The sequence below is a fragment of the Erpetoichthys calabaricus genome, chromosome 1, assembly GCF_900747795.2.
Source record: "Erpetoichthys calabaricus chromosome 1, fErpCal1.3, whole genome shotgun sequence".
Taxonomy (NCBI): domain Eukaryota; kingdom Metazoa; phylum Chordata; class Cladistia; order Polypteriformes; family Polypteridae; genus Erpetoichthys; species Erpetoichthys calabaricus.
In genome coordinates, this window is record NC_041394.2 from 290568187 (window position 1) to 290584455 (window position 16269).

General features: G+C 38.0%; 2 protein-coding genes and 1 long non-coding RNA gene across 12 annotated transcripts in view; 2 read left to right on the forward strand and 1 right to left on the reverse strand.

Moving 5' to 3' along the window:
• Positions 1 to 8322, forward strand: part of mybpc1 (myosin binding protein C1) — a 144198-nt gene extending 135876 nt beyond the window's left edge. For all 10 annotated transcript variants that reach the window (XM_051928509.1, XM_051928478.1, XM_051928494.1 and 7 more), the window contains one exon: positions 5958 to 8322. Coding sequence is in view for 9 of the 10 variants with exons in the window: in XM_051928478.1 (XP_051784438.1) it covers positions 5958 to 6058 (101 nt within the window). In the remaining variant the exon portion in view is untranslated. The remainder of the gene's footprint in view (positions 1 to 5957) is intronic.
• On the reverse strand, positions 8148 to 10531 carry LOC127528034 (uncharacterized). The gene is made up of 2 exons (XR_007935187.1): positions 10472 to 10531; positions 8148 to 10218 (listed from the first exon to the last, which is right to left on the reverse strand). It is a non-coding gene; the product is annotated as an uncharacterized LOC127528034 (long non-coding RNA).
• A 445-nt stretch (positions 10532 to 10976) lies between these two features.
• The window catches only part of chpt1 (choline phosphotransferase 1), a 74065-nt gene continuing 68772 nt past the window's right edge, over positions 10977 to 16269 (forward strand). The window contains exon 1 of the mRNA XM_028816431.2: positions 10977 to 11599. Within this exon, the coding sequence (XP_028672264.1) occupies positions 11360 to 11599 (240 nt within the window). The 5' untranslated portion in view covers positions 10977 to 11359. The remainder of the gene's footprint in view (positions 11600 to 16269) is intronic.

The following is a 16269-nucleotide window of genomic DNA, read 5'->3' on the forward strand; positions in this document are numbered from 1 at the left end:
ATCTGTTATAATATTCTTGATGTTTTTCAATGCCACTTAAATAAAGTGTTTTATTTTACTCTTGCAATTTCTTCATCATTGGCACCGTATTGAAAGTTCCACCTGAGTAGCAGTAGCCTCTGAGATTTGGTGCCAATACCAATGCAAATCACCATAATACAAACTGGTTATGTGGACATTTTGATTATGTAAGCAATATGGACTACATCTTTAATCTTCTTCTTCTTCTTTTGGCTGCTCCCGTTAGGGGCTGCCACAGCGGATCATCTACTTCCATATCTTTCTGTCCTCTGCATCTTGTTCTGTTACACCCATCACTCGCATGTCCTCTCTCACCACATCCATAAACCTTCGCTTAGGCCTTCCTCTTTTCCTCTTCCCTGGCAGCTCTATCCTTAGCATCCTTCTCCCAACATACCCAGCATCTCTCCTCTGCACATGTCCAAACCAACGCAATCTCGCCTCTCTGACTTTGTCTCCAAACCGTCCAACCTGAGCTGACCCTCTAATGTACTTATTTCTAATCCTGTCCATCCTCGTCACTCCCAGTGCAAATCTTAGCATCTTTAACTCTGCTACCTCCTTTCTGGTCAGTGCCACCGTCTCCAACCCATATAACATAGCTGGTCTCACTACTGTCCTGTAGATCTTCCCTTTCACTCTTGCTGATGCCCGTCTGTAACAAATTACTCCTGACACTCTTCTCCACCCATTCCACCATGCCTGCACTCTCTTTTTTCACCTCTCTTCCACAATCCCCATTACTCTGTACTGTTGATCCCAAGTATTTAAACTCATCCACCTTCGCCAACTCTACTCCCTGTATCCTCATCATTCCACTGACCTCCCTCTCATTTACACACATGTATTCTGTCTTGATTCTACTGACCTTCATTCCTCTCCTCTCTAGAGCATATCTCCACCTCTCCAGGGTCTCCTCAACCTGCTCCCTACTATCGCTACAGATCACAATATCATCAGCAAACATCATAGTCCAAGGGGACTCCTGTCTAATCTCGTCTGTCAACCTGTCCATCACCATTGCAAATAAGAAAGGGCTCAGAGCTTATCCCTGATGTAATCCCACCTCCACGTTGAATGCATCCGTCGCTCCTACCACAGACCTAACCACGGTCACACTTTACTCGTACATATCCTGTACAACTCTTATGTACTTCTCTGCCACTCCCGACTTCCTCATTCAATACCACAGCTCCTCTCGAGGCACCCTGTCATATGCTTTCTCCAGGTCCACAAAGACGCAATGCAACTCCTTCTGGCCTTCTCTAAACTTCTCCATCAACATCCTCAGAGCAAACATTGCATCTGTGGTGCTCTTACTTGGCATGAAACCATACTGCTGCTCACTAATCATCACCTCACGACTTAATCTAGCTTACACTACTCTTTCCCATAACTTCATGCTGTGTGGCTCATGAATTTTATTCCCCTGTAGTTACTGCAGTCCTGCACATCCCCCTTATTCTTAAATATCGGCATCAGTACACTTCTTCTCCACTCCTCAGACATCCTCTCACTTTCCAAGATTCCGTTAAACAATCTGGTTAAAAACTTCACTGCCATCTCTCCTAAACACCTCCATGCTTCCATAGGTATGTCATCTGGACCAACGGCCTTTCCATTTTTCATCCTCTTCATAGCTGTCCTTACTTCCTCCTTGCTAATCCATTGCACTTCCTGATTCACTATCTCCACATCATCCAACCTCTTCTCTCTCTTGTTCTCTTCATTCATCAGCCTCTCAAAGTACTCTTTCCATCTGCTCAACACACTCTCCTCGCTTGTGAGTATGTTTCCATCTTTATCCTTTATCACCCTGACCTGCTGCACTTCTTTCCCAGCTCGGTCCCTCTGTCTAGCCAATCAGTACAGGTCCTTTTCTCCCTCCTTAGTGTCCAACCTCTTGTACAACTCATCATATGCCTTTTCTTTAGCCTTCGTCACCTCTCTCTTCACCTTGTGCCTTATCTCCTTGTACTTTTGTCTACTTTCTGCATCTCTCTGACTAACCCACTTCTTCTTTGCCATCCTTTTCCTCTGTATACTCTCCTGTATTTCCTCATTCCACCACCAGGTTTCCTTTTCCTCCTTCTTCTTTCCAGATGTCACGCCAAGCACCCTTCTTGCTGTCACCCTTACTACATGTGCTGTAGTTTCCCAGCTGTCTGGTAACTCTGCACTGCCACCCAGTTCCTGTCTCACCTCCTCCCTATACTCAACCTTGCAGTCTTCCTTTTTTAACTTCCACCATTTGATCCTTGGCTCTGCCCTCACTGTCTTCCTCTTCTTGATCTCCACCGTCATCCTACAGACCACCATCCTATGCTGCTTAACACTAGAATTACCAGAGCCTATGAGAAAACTCGTAAATCCGGCCCACCTTAAATCCATTCGCACGTCTCTGTCAGCATCTTTTGTCCTGTAAATGTGCCGATTAAGACAAGCAGCAAGCAGCCGGCTATTCCATCCACCCACCGTCGCAGAAAGTTCACAAAATTCTCCCAGCTCATGCCTTGTTTGATTATCTGGGAGTGACTGAACTACTGGAGTTTTAGAGTGGAAATAATAGATCGTTATTTGGAATACGTGCATTTTATGTGTGTTCCGTTTCTACAGTAATCTGTGTAAACACATTGTTAAAACAGAAACTTTTTCATATTTTAGTAATAAATGTTACAAAATGTAGGCATAAACTATACAATGTGTGAAGCCCGAAGTCCAAAGATCAAATAAACACTTTCACTTTCACCTAGGGCGGTGTATGTATGGTGATCGTGACTGAGAGAATAAAACTGAAAAAAAGGTAACTTTTACAATTACAGTACTATAAATGTACACGGTCTGTTACAGACGCAAACCAAATGTATGTGTGTACTGTATAATATTAACAATAAGAGCAGCTCACTACTGCAAACAGCAAATACATGAGACAGTCAGGATCGAACCGGGGACTCTTGATTATAAGTCGGCAATCTTACCGCTACGCCACGGAAGCTGTTGTATTGTCCTTGAACCTTTTGTGAAAGTGTTTATTTGATGTTTGGACTTCGGGCTTCACACATTGTATAGTTTATGCCTACATTTTGTAACATTTATTACTAAAATATGAAAATGTTTCTATTTTAACAATGTGTTTACACAGATTACTGTAGAAACGCAACACACATGAAATGCATGTGTTCCAAATAACGATCTATTATTTCTACTCTAAAACTCCAGCAGTTCACTCACTCCTAGATAATCAAACAAGGCATGAGCTGGGAGAATTTTGTGAACTTTCTGCGACGGTGGGTGGATGGAATAGCTGGCTGCTTTTTGCTTGTGTTAATCAGCACATTTACAGGACAAAAGACGCTGACGAAGAGGTGCAAACGGATTTAAGGTGGGCCGGATTTACAAGTTTTTTCTTTGGCTCTGGTAATTCTAGTGTTAACTACACTTTCCCGTACCACCACTTTGCAGTCTTCAATCTCCTTCAGATCAAATCTTCTGCATAGGATGTAATCTACCTGTGTGCATCTTCCTCCACTCTTGTACGTAGCCCTATGTTCCTCCCTCTTCTTAAAATATGTATTCACCACAGCCATGTCCATCCCTTTGGCAAAATCCACTATCGTCTGACTTTCTTCATTCCCTCTCCTTGACACCATACCTACCCATCACCTCCTCGTCTCCACTGTTCCCTTCACCAACATGCCCATTGAAATCCGCTCCAATCACCACTTTCTGTCCCTTGGGTACACTGTTCATCAGTTCATCCAACTCACTCCAAAAATCTTCTTTCTCACCCATTGCACACGCAACTTGTGGTGCACATGCACTAACAACATTCATCATCACACCTCCAATTTCCAGCTTCATAATCATTACTCTGCCTGACACTCTTTTCACCTCCAAATCACTCTTGAAATACTGTTCCTTCAGAATAACTCCTACCCCATTTCTCCTCCCATCCACACCATGATAGAACAATTTGAATCCACCTCCAATCCACCTGGCCTTACTCCCCTTCCATTTAGTCTCTTGTATGCACAATATATCAACCTTCCTTCTCTCCATCATATCTGCTAACTCTTTCCCCTTACCAGTCATACTGCCAACATTCAAAGTTCCTACCCTCAGTTCCACTCTCTTTACTTTCCTACTCTCCTCCTGCCTCTGGACACGTCTCCCCCCTCTTCTCCTTCTTCTTCTTCGGCAAACAGTAGCCCAGTTTCCGCCAGCACCCTGTTGGCTAACAGTACTGGTGGCGGTCGTTATTAACCTGGTGCTCGACCGATCTGGTATGGAAATTTGTATTGTTGTCCGCATATTGACGTAACCCTCCCCCTTTATCCAGGCTTGGGACCTGGCACAAAGAAACACACTGGTTTGTGCATCCCCTGTGGCTGGGTTGAACTACATCTTTAATATCATACAAAATTGTACATATGATCTTCTGTTGTTTCGATTGCTCTTTCTACTCTGGGCCATAGTGATATATGCAAGATTTAACTCCAGATATGAAATGTTTTTTTACTCTTCGTCCAGTCCAAATTCCTTTGCTGGAGATTCTCCTTTGAACACTAGATGCTTCATTTCAGGAGTCAATATTGTGAACATCCACTGCACACAGACTTTGCTAATGTTTAATTGTTTATGAAGACTGAATTCAACTGATACACAACTAATCCCTGTAGTGTCTGCTGTCTTACATACTGTACTGTCCATCTTTGATTTCCTGTTACAATTTGATCTACAGTAGCAACATTTTCTTCTGTCTTCAATATTTAAGGCTGGCCAAACCCTGGATCACCTTTAAGAAACACCCCGCCACAGTGGAATTCTACAGCCAGTCTACTGACTTTTGCATATAAAGGCTTTTCCTTGTATAAGTTAACTAGGCAAGAGAGAATCTCTTACTGTGTATTGCTTTTTAGCATTAGATATTTTACTAATAGCATGATACTTATTTTTTTAGTTTTTGGCATCTTTTGATGACTTGGATATAAACAAGAAACATACACTGTAAAACACAAATGTACAAAGGAGCTAATCTTTGGCCACTGAAAATAATCCACATCATAGAACTGTCAGGCTCAAAACATTTTGATCACCACCACAATATAAATATTTTTTTAGTTCTCATATGAAATAATTCAATAAGTAGTACATAATTGCAGATTTTTTAAAGTATTGTAGTGTTTTCTTGACAATGAGGTACAAAGTACATAACTAAAAGATACATTACATTATGATTACTGTATAACAACTAATATGTAATCATGATGGGATGTTCATGTATAAATCAGATCTTACTGTAATTATCACATTATTATATATTCATCAGCTTTTCTAATGAAATCCCACAAATGATTTTTACAGAAATAGATCCAGAGTTCTTTTCCACCATTAATGTAGAAAAAAATGCATTTCAGACACTTTTTAGTTTATTTTTTTCTGATGTTTGACACATATTTTAAGTACTTCTGTCTAACATAATAAAATTCTAGGCTGATTCACTTGAATGATTATTCATTGAGTTGAGCATGTTTCAGTTATAGATATTTAGTACTGATTATCAAATATCACTTGAGACCAATTTCTATTTGTGTTAACAGTCATCTCAATAACCTTTGCTAAATTCAATTGAACTGAACTGAAATGAAATGAACAAATTTCCTTTTTTATCTTTTATTGTTCATATAATATTTAGTATAAGCTTAAACAATAATATGAAATCAAAGAATATGCATCATTCTCTTTACTATACAATAAAAATATGATGATTTTTATTGTGGCGTTTTGTACTAAGCTCTACCGCATTTGTAATAGTTTTTTTTCTGTGTTTTATTATATTTACTTACTAGATGATTAAATCAGAATCAGACAAACTGAATGATCTCTTTTTGGCAAACACTGCATTTCCTAATTAGAAACGCTTTCTTTTCTGCCAGGTGGGTTTACATTCTATGAGCTTATGCAACAGGGGGTGCCTTTACACCTCATTGATAACTACATGAATGAGATGAAGAACTCTGAACAGGACAAGAAATGAGCGGCTGATGTTTATTCAGGATCAGATTCATCACCATCGATCAGCTATTTGCTGTTAACATGCTCCTTCATCCATATTGAAGGTGTAGCCCCTGCATGCTCAAACAATGTGCAGTAAAACCAAGCATGGGTGACTGAATTTATCTCTGACTGTTGTACGTTTCTCTTTTTGAGTTTGTTATTTAACATTTAAAGCATGGAATCTGTTGTTTAACATATACCATGTAACTATAGAATCAGACCTCTAATAGCAGGGAAATGTAGAAGGAGAAAGAGCAAAAAAGAGTGATAGAAATGCTACAAATGGGAGGCTGATCAACCGTATTGCTTTCCAAAACTTGTGAATGTTCTACAGTCAAATTAATTTTACAAACCCATCTTAGCACTTCAGATGAGTTCTTTGGAACCCAAATGTAGTCACCAGGGACATCAAAACGTTTATCCTCCATCTGCTTAAGCATGGAGAAAGAAAATCATATTAAATGTAATCAGTGCCAGATGACTGCTGACAGCCTGCATGTTTATCATCTAACCTAGTGAGACATAAAAGATGTCAATACAGTACACACAAGAGATTATTGCCACTGTTTAGTTTTGTAAACAGCCTTCATTTCAGTATCCATCCATCGCTCTTCTGACCCATGCAATCTAAGTTTAATTCAACTCAGCTCAATTTATTTTTGCATAATGTTCTTCACTGAGTGCAGGCTCAGAGCACATACATATATTGTATTTTGAACTATAATACACTAAGGTTATTAAGCCATACAAAATGTGTGCATAAAGACATAAGTTACATTACAGTAAAACAATGAATTTCAATGGTTAACATTAGCATACTATTACAGTATAAAGGCCTATTAACATTATAATTGACATATATAACCAGTCAAAATAATTGGAGAAGTAAACAAAAATCCAGATAACAACAAAAAAACAGTTAACACTTACATCCAGAGTCAAGGTAAGTCAACATATTTATGCAAAACTAGTTTTGGTATGATGAAAAGTTAATAATGATATAGCTAATACATGTTTTACCATCCTGTGGTATCTAAATATTTTTTCTGTACGCTGCTATTGAAGTGTGCACTATGACAAAATGTATCAAGATGTTCTGTGCAGTACTTTAGTTTATGTGGTGAAACATACCTTCACTATGCAGTGCTAAAATGTCAATGTGGAAAAAAAATGTTTCGCTTTGCATAATACACGGATGTCTTGGCAACAAAAGTGATACATTATGTAGAATATTTGTAATTTGGAAGAAAGGTTTGTATTTACACTAACTTTTGCTGAAATAATAATGCACATGTCAAATAATTTGAAAAAATTCCTTTAATTAAACAGTTTGTATTATATCTGTGCAAAGTCAAATGTGAGTGAATTTTTGAATGTCACTAACGTAAATCTGTCAGCTTGAATTGCCCATTCTAGTTAATTTTAGCTTACTGTATTATAGGGTGGAAGATGCATCAGGTGGAGTAAGCTAGGCAGGTGTCTGTATCTGGCTGAAAACCTTAGTAATAATCAGTTTTCAGTTCTTCACAAATTAAAACATATATGCACGCCATTATTACATTCATCTCTGATTCTGTAGGACAAATATTTTAATTTACCTTTAACATATACAAATTGGGATTTTTGTATTGATCATAACAATTGGATTCTTTATTTTTAAAGTGTAAATTAGGTTTTGCATTGTACAGCCATTAATGTGGCAAAGACAACCACTGTTGACTGATCCACATTTGCTGCTCAATTTTTGATTTTTTTTTATTTTAATAATGAACAAAAGTATCTAATAAACCCCCAGGAAAGGACACAGATAAATATTCATTTGTATTTCATAGGAATTGCATGAAGTCTTTCATTGGAGTATCTTTTTCTTAACTTTCAAAGAAATAAATGTTCCAGATGAGTGGAAATCAGTGTGCCCATGTTTTACTATGAATATTCTTTTGTATAACCCTTGTTCCCTGGTTTTAAGATTATGCAAAATAGTGTTCTCATTTAAGATTCTTTGCGTTTTTCAAATTTATACTGTTACAGTAACATTAATGTACAATATGTCGATTTTTCCTCAAAAGTATTAATCTTATTTATATACTGTATGTATTACAATAATTTCAACAGTAGCTGGTATCTGATTTCAAGGCTGAAAAAGGATGTACCCCCACCTTGGAATGATGTGTGAAGCATGTTTTTCATGTGGCTTTCAAAGTGGTTTTATCTGTTAATAAATAAAATGTCTCTTACACCTTTGCTTCATTATGTTCACAGTTTATTTTAGCCACTGTCTCATTAGTCTTTGTCTTATTATTGCAAATGCAACAGCCTAGTGGATCTTAAGTCATATTTTTTTATTGCTTGATATGCCAAGAAAGATTGAAGAAACCAGGCACGAGTGTTCAGAAACTCACACGCTTCTTTTCCTGTACACTTATATTATATTTTAATGTTCTTTATGACAATTTCACTTTGGTTATCTACTTGATGTTCAAGATAAACCACTAAACATAATTTTAAAATAATATGCTATAAAAGACTTGCGTCATTGCCTTAATTCTCACTTTCATTCTGAACAGGTAGCAGAAAGGTAGTGCCATTTATGGCCAACAAAGACCTTCCAGAATACATTTTACACCACCATATAACTAGCAAACATCTTAAACTGAAGCAAGTAGCACAAAATGTGTCAAAAGGAAAGATAATGCTCAGGCTTTTAGTGAACTACATACATAAACTTACTGAAAATGTATGACATGATGCATTTTCATCATCAGAATATCTTTGAAGAGAAAATCAGTACACAATGTATGGAAAAGCTAAAGCAGAAACTTATTTGGGAGATTGTGGATAAAATGATTCTTCAAAAATATACAGTATTGAGCTTATGTTCTCATATGACACAAATAAAAAGATTATTAATCAGATAAATTGAATATGTTGCACAAGTTATTCTGGGATTTATTATTTTGAAAAGACACAGTATATGGCAAAGAATACTTAGTGAGCAATATATTGTAAAAAAAAAAAAACTACAACACTAAATAATTCTGCAAAGCAGGGTTAATAGGTGGAATATAGACAAGTGTATAAAACAGACTGCTGCTTTATAACCAAATGCAAAAGTGGTAAAGCAGCCCTGAAAGTCAACAGAAGACAAATTTATAAATTGCTGATGTAGAGCATTTGCCAAAAGCTAAAGTCTTGCCAACAAAAGAGAAGGGAAGCAAACTGCAGCATTATTCAAGTCAATTATTTTGTGTAGTGCTTTTTTCCCTGAAGACCAACTGAGATCACTTGCATATAATTTTAAAAACAAAACAACAAATTAATATTACGTAATCAATGTTTACATACATAATCGCAAATCAATTTCAATGTACTATAATGGATAAAATATGGCTAAATTTAATAGAAATAGCCTGATTTAAGCAATGTTAGTCATATTATTTATGTGGGAGATAATGATTACATCGCATTTTTTTTATCTAAGATGACTTATGTGGACCATTAAAAATCAAATTTCCTTTAATTTCTCCTCTTGCTGGCGTGGATCTGAAAAGAAATCTTTCAGTGCTATCAACCTGCACAGCCTCGCCACGGGGCAATGTTCAAATTCCAGATGGGCAGTTTGATAGTGAGGTAACAATGTTGACCCATGCACCAAGATTTCATCTACCATATGCAAGTTCTGGCCATTAAAGATAATCAGGTGGTTGATCACTAAAGTCACAACTGTTTGTCTGTACAGACAGGGGTGTCCCACTCAGACTGGGGAGTGACGCAGTGGCTGCAGGTTTTTGTTTGAACCGCTTTCTTAATTAGTGACCCATTTTTCCTGCTAATTAACAGGAAATTAGCAGCAAAACAATAATAAGATATAAAATAAGCCAACACATGACCAGCAACATGTATCAGTCACAAAATAAAGAAAGGTGAAGGTCTCAGTAGTGATGATCTGCTCAGGTCACCAAAACATTTTGATGGTGCTCTTAGAAAAAAAGAAAAACAACAGTTTTGGAAATCTGTGCTGCGGAAGAATGACAGCAGCAATGGGCCATGGCATTAAATAACAGGTTTAATTAACAACTTAAATCAAATCCTAATTAGGAAACAGAATGGAGTGAAATTGGCTGGAGTTTGAGCTCTCAACTTAACTGGGAATCTGTTGGCTTGCTTCATCTCTCATGTTTGTTTGGTTGCCATTTAAGGAAAAAAGAAGCAATTCAGAGGACCAAGTCTTAAAAAAACAAGTCAATTAAATGAAGGGAAAATAAGTTGGTGAACAGCAGAAATGTATCACTGGTTAAGAAAACGGCACAAAGCAAAACCAGCAGCCAGTACAGCCTTCTGGTCAATAATAATATACAAAGATTTTCAAATTTAACTCAAATCAGGGTACAACAAGCTAGGGCCTAAGCTCTGGAGAGGACAACAGTCCATTACGGCCAGTTTAGAATTAACCTCCCTTTGCATGTCTTTGAGTTTTAAACTGGAATATTCAAAGCAAAATCCATGCAGACAGACATGCATACTCCACACAGACCATGACTGGGCACAGGAATCAAACCTAGAACACAGAAGCAATTAAGCAACACTGTTGACCACTGCATTTTTATGGCACCCCACCAGTAACAAGTCTGGTTTAAATTTTTTACTGCCAGGAATACTTTAAGCTATTGATCTATAACTGATCATACTTTTTAAAATCAGTGTAATTTGGATAAACACAATATTAAACAACGATTTATATTTTGTCAAATATTAACATAAAAAGCAAAAATATAGTTAGGTCAAATTTTAATTACTTATCAATCATCTCCCCATTTTCAATGCTGTGTGAATGTTAATGTCAAGTCTGCAGATTCCCCCCTTGTACGTGCAGGTCGTATGCCGTCAGTAAACTACCTGCGGATCTATCCGGTTATCGAGTTAATCCATGCTGTCAGGAGTGGCTCCGGCGCCCCTGTTTTCGGGAGGTTGGTGTTAAGAAAGGTTAGCCGTCGCTTGCTGACGTCATAAGGCGGCGCGCGGGCTTTCGGTCCAGAAGAGGTCTGTAGGTGTCCACAGTTCGCGCGCCCTTTGCCCATTTCCAGTTTAAATTTCCCGGTGCCAGTTTGCACCGCTCTTTCTTCCGGGCGCCGTTTCCTGCTTCGGCTACAACCACTGCGAGAGCAGGCGGCTTGTGAGTTGTGTGCTTGGAAGATGAACTTGGGACGACAACTAGCAAGTACGTGACGCAGGGGAACTCGCTTGTTTTTCGCCGGGTCCGATACGAAAGAAAGGGTGAACAATGGCTCAGTGTCCGTGTCCGGAGCCTCTGAGTGCCCAGCAGCTGAAGCGACTCGAAGAGCACAAATACAGCGCGTCGGGCCGATCCCTCTTCGAGCCTCCGCTGCAACTCTACTGGAACTGGCTGGTGCAACAGATTCCTGTCTGGATCGCACCCAACACCCTTACCATATCTGGGCTGCTCATTAACATCGTAACTACACTCGTGCTAGTATACTACAGCCCCGCCGCGAATGAAGAGGTGAGTGTCACTGTCTCGGGGGAGGACTGACTACTGGAAACTTTGATTTCTTGTTTAACTTCTCAGAGGCAGGGCCCGGTTGGACTAGCATACCGGTTGTAAACCTAAGGAGAAACTCTTAAGTCTTTAAAAGCAAAACTTTTGTGTACGTCGTAAATAGTTTTTTTGGCAATAACCTTGTATTTTACGTTTTTCACCCAATTTGCACTTCCCACAGTTGTGTGGTCATGACGGTTTTAAAGGAGAGACCTTCGGGACAAATCGTGCACTTTGCACGGTTTCCTATCACTTAAAAACATCGCTTCAAGTCGAATCTGTTCGATCGTTGTCCTTTTGCTTGGTCAGCGAACTTGTCGCAGTGGAGACCTTTGCTTCTCCAGGAATGCTGGGCAGCCTGTTGGTTCAGCTGACTTTTTTGCGACAGAACGGAAAAGGCAACACGTTGCATTTAGAGCTGAATATCAGGATTAATTAATTCTGTTCTAAAATAACAATCAATGGAGTATTGTGATTAGTTGCGACTGCTAGATAAGGGCACGTTTCCCAATTTGGAAATTAAACCAGCCAGCCATTTGAGAACCACGTAATTCCTATGTTTTATACCAGTTTTACAAGATATGATGCACTGTTAATTACTAATACATGGTCTAAAATATGACTAAACGCGTATTTATTTAAATAACGATTTAATACAGAGTGACTTAACAAATTGTTGTTGCTCAGTACAGCATATATACTTACACTGTGAAACAACTCCTAGGTATAGAGTAATTGATAAACATTTTAAGTATCTTAAGTTTTCTTTTAATTAGAGATACAATAACAGGCACAAAAAATGTATTATATTTGCATTAATTCTATTTATTGATTCACCATCCATCAATTTTCTGAACCAGTGGTGTCTAAAGGTGGAGCTTCAGAGGCTCCTGATAAATTGTGGTAAGCCACCAGTCTTTTTTTTCCATTTTGTACACGTCCCTGCCTCTCTTCAAGAATGGCAAGAGGACTGCCATGCTTTTCCCAGTGGGCTAATGCCCATCAAATCCAAGATACACCCGTTTATACAATTTTAATTTTTGCAGGCAGGATCAAGTGCAAAGCTTGATGCAACATTAATGCATACTGTAGCACACAGGTGCAGTATAAGCATCTTGGAAGTGAAAGGAACAAATCAGCCTTAAAGCAGAAAAAGCATATCTGCTCTGGCACACCAATGTTTCATTCATTATCCCCCCCCCCCCCCCCAAAAAAAAAAGTTATCTTGATTTGAATTGTTAAATTTAAATTAACAATAGAAAACATATGGAACCACATAACTATTTTGTCAAACATAATAACAATCTGTACGGATCCACCTTTCTATTTCTTACTTTTACTACCTGCCAGTGGAAAAGATTAAGACTAAAATAACAGATTTACAGAGGTGTAACTAGAGATGTACAATTTGGAATTTTTAACACTGATTACAAATTTTTACATTTGCCAGTTTTATTAGATCATACAAATGTCCTCAAATTTCATGGGAGAAATTATAAAAAAAAAAAAAAATTGGGTGCAGGAAAATGTAGTGATTTCCCAAGGTATTTTCTTTTTTGACCAGGATGACAGTGGGAGGTCCCTCTTAGAGAGGTGGTGCCGATAAAAAGATAAAAACAGCAGTAAATAAATGTGAAAAAAACATCTGTTTTTAAAAAAAAAAAAAAAAAAAGTTAATTGAGCCACATTCATAAAAGGTGGTGAGAACTTCATGAATGGATTTGTTTGGGATGGCTCTTTTACATATCAAAAATCATGCAACAGGTTTTAGACACAAGGCATGTCACATTTAAAGACTGAAAAACTAAACTTTTGCCACACATCAGTCACTGGAGCTAACCATCCCCCCCCCCCCCCCCCAAATGCTTGACTAAATATGAGATTATTTCAGTTTTCACTCTTCCGAGTTGTATATTGCACCAGGCATGTAGTGCAAGGACAGGGTCTTTCAGACAGCCAATCTTTGTAAAGACCTCTGCAATAAGAATAGGAAAATAGTGTTAAAGTAAACAAACACACTACAGTCGAGTTGGTTGCAGTGTGACCCCTACAAAAATTCACTGCTATTTAATAAATTTATTAAGCTTGATTCAAGACCAGAATAACAGTAATAATGATAATTCTTTGCATTTATATAGCGCTTTTCTCACTACTCAAAGCCCTCAGCAATTGTAGGTTAAGGGCCTTGCTCAAGGGCCCAACAGAGCAGAGTCCCTGGCATTTACGGGATTCGAACCAGCAACCTTCCGATTGCTAGTGCAGATCCCTAGCCTCAGAGCCACCACTCCGCCTTTAGCCACAATGTCTTTAACTCCCAGGCCCCTTTTCTTTAGCAACATCACAGCTGGGCAGCCCATGAACATATTCTAATATTAGAGGAAACACTGAAATGTAATCTATTAATAAATGACATAAAGCCATATATTTCCACATCTGAAAAGAAAAATACTCTGTCGACATTGCCTAAGTGAAGTTTGGTGTGCAAGGGTCTAAAACACCTGCTGTACATGTAACCCAGCTTTGAAAGATGTGCCTTGGCAGTGAAGCTAAACGTTTATGTAATGTTCTACAGTATATTGTAGCACACAGTCTGCTGGGAACACCTGAAACTGTACTAAATTTCTTAATGATTACCTGGGTAATCTATAAGAACAGCTTACTGCAAGTTCACATCAGCAGGCGAGTCTCACACAATAACAGCACATACTGTATGAAGTCTTCCTCCCTAGCTTGACTGATCTATCTGTTAAAACATATCCTTGCCCTTAAGATCTCAACCATCCCAACTGCACTTATCGATCAACGTTTAAATATTCTAGTGGCTATTTACCCTGGACATCTATTGTGGTGCACATATAATACAAACACAATACAAGGTAACAGAATGCCAAATATTTACAAGACAAGGCCCATTACACTATAGAGTAACAAATCCAGGGAGTGTGCAGTTTTTCATGTCTTTTGTTCTTCAAAAAAACCCACACATTTTCATAAGTTTACTTATTGCTTGACCTTTTTCAAAATGTAGCCTGCCTTGAACTTAAAAAACACACACCATATATTAATACGATATATACTCATATGGTATACAGAGCATGAACTTTGTTTGCTTCAACATTGCATTTTTGCTTGTTGTATGTATTTTCTCTTGTTATAATTAAAGGACTGCCCTCATAAGGAGAAATGTGCTTAATAAGAATAAACCAAGTTGAACTGAGCTCAAAGTCTCCAACATATCTCGTTTATGATGCCCTTTGATTTTAAACAGTCCACAGCTGCAATTCAGGTTTCATTAAAACATTGCATGCACCAAAAGCTGAGACCTGTTTTGAAGTTTTCAGTGTGTTGTATGCATGCTACAAATGCTGTAATAGGTTATCTTGAGACAAAGAAAAAGCACTATGAAAGTTAAGAGAAAAAAAAAAAACATTCTTTGGTCATTTCTTATGAATTAAGAAACAAAAAAGCAAGGTTACAATAATATTCAACTGATTAGTGTATCTTACACTGGAACAATGTCTGTGACTATTAGCCACCACACCTTTTTTTTTTTTACATTTTGTCACTCTTGAGTTACTTCAAGATAATCACATTCCATTACATGGGAAAGAGCATGGGTTCAAATAAGAAATGTTACAAATTACATAACGTTTTCAAACCCACCCAGTCTACAGTAATTCAGGGTCAAGGGGTGTCCGAGGCTGTCTGTTAACACTGGGCCCAAGGCAGGAGACAAACCCATTAGGATGCTCCTGTTCATCACAGGGTTCACTCATGGACACATTTATAGTTACACAGACGATTGTCACCAGATAACCTAAAATGCATGTGTTCAGGCATCTCTCATCCAACAAATTGCTGAGCAGAAGTGTTACTGGGGTTCCATTACTATGCCTCCCAGTGACTGTTCTTTTCATCTTAAACTAAGCCAGAAGGTTTTTTTTTTTTTTTTCTTTTTGAGCTATCTTGGTGTATATTGGGAGGGGGTAGTGGTTGTTATAATATTTTTCAAGCTTTTGTAAAAAGATTCAACCTGAGACAAATAAAATAATAGTTATCTAGGAGAAAAACAGGAATACCCCAGAAGAATACAAACAGTGTTGCATTTTTAAAACTGAAGGAAAAAATAAAAACAAAATTAAAATGTTTACTACACATCACCAAATATTTTAAAACACTAAATTTACTTCAGGTGGATTAACAATGAAGATGGTTGCAGCTGTTGGTGCTGCTGCTTCACAGTTTCCCCAATATGGATTCAAGCCATTGTCTGTATGGAGTTTGCATGTTCTATTTTTGTCTCCATATGATTTTTCTTTGTGTTTTGGTTTTCTTTGCAGATGGCAAAGACATGTCAGTTAGGTTAACTGGCAAATTTTAAACTAGCCCAGATAGCATGTCCCACATTATCTAACACTGGTCTTGCACCCAATTCTACCAAGACAGGGTCAAAGTCCTATGACCCTTAAATGGGTTAACCTAGGGCAAGACAAGATGAATGGATTCAGTCAGTTCTCATTAACTTTACCCATTTTCTTTTTCGAGTTACAGTATGCATTAATGTTGCTTCAAGCTTTGCACTTGATCCTGCCTGCAAAAATTAAAATTGTATAAACAGGGGTGTATCTTGGATT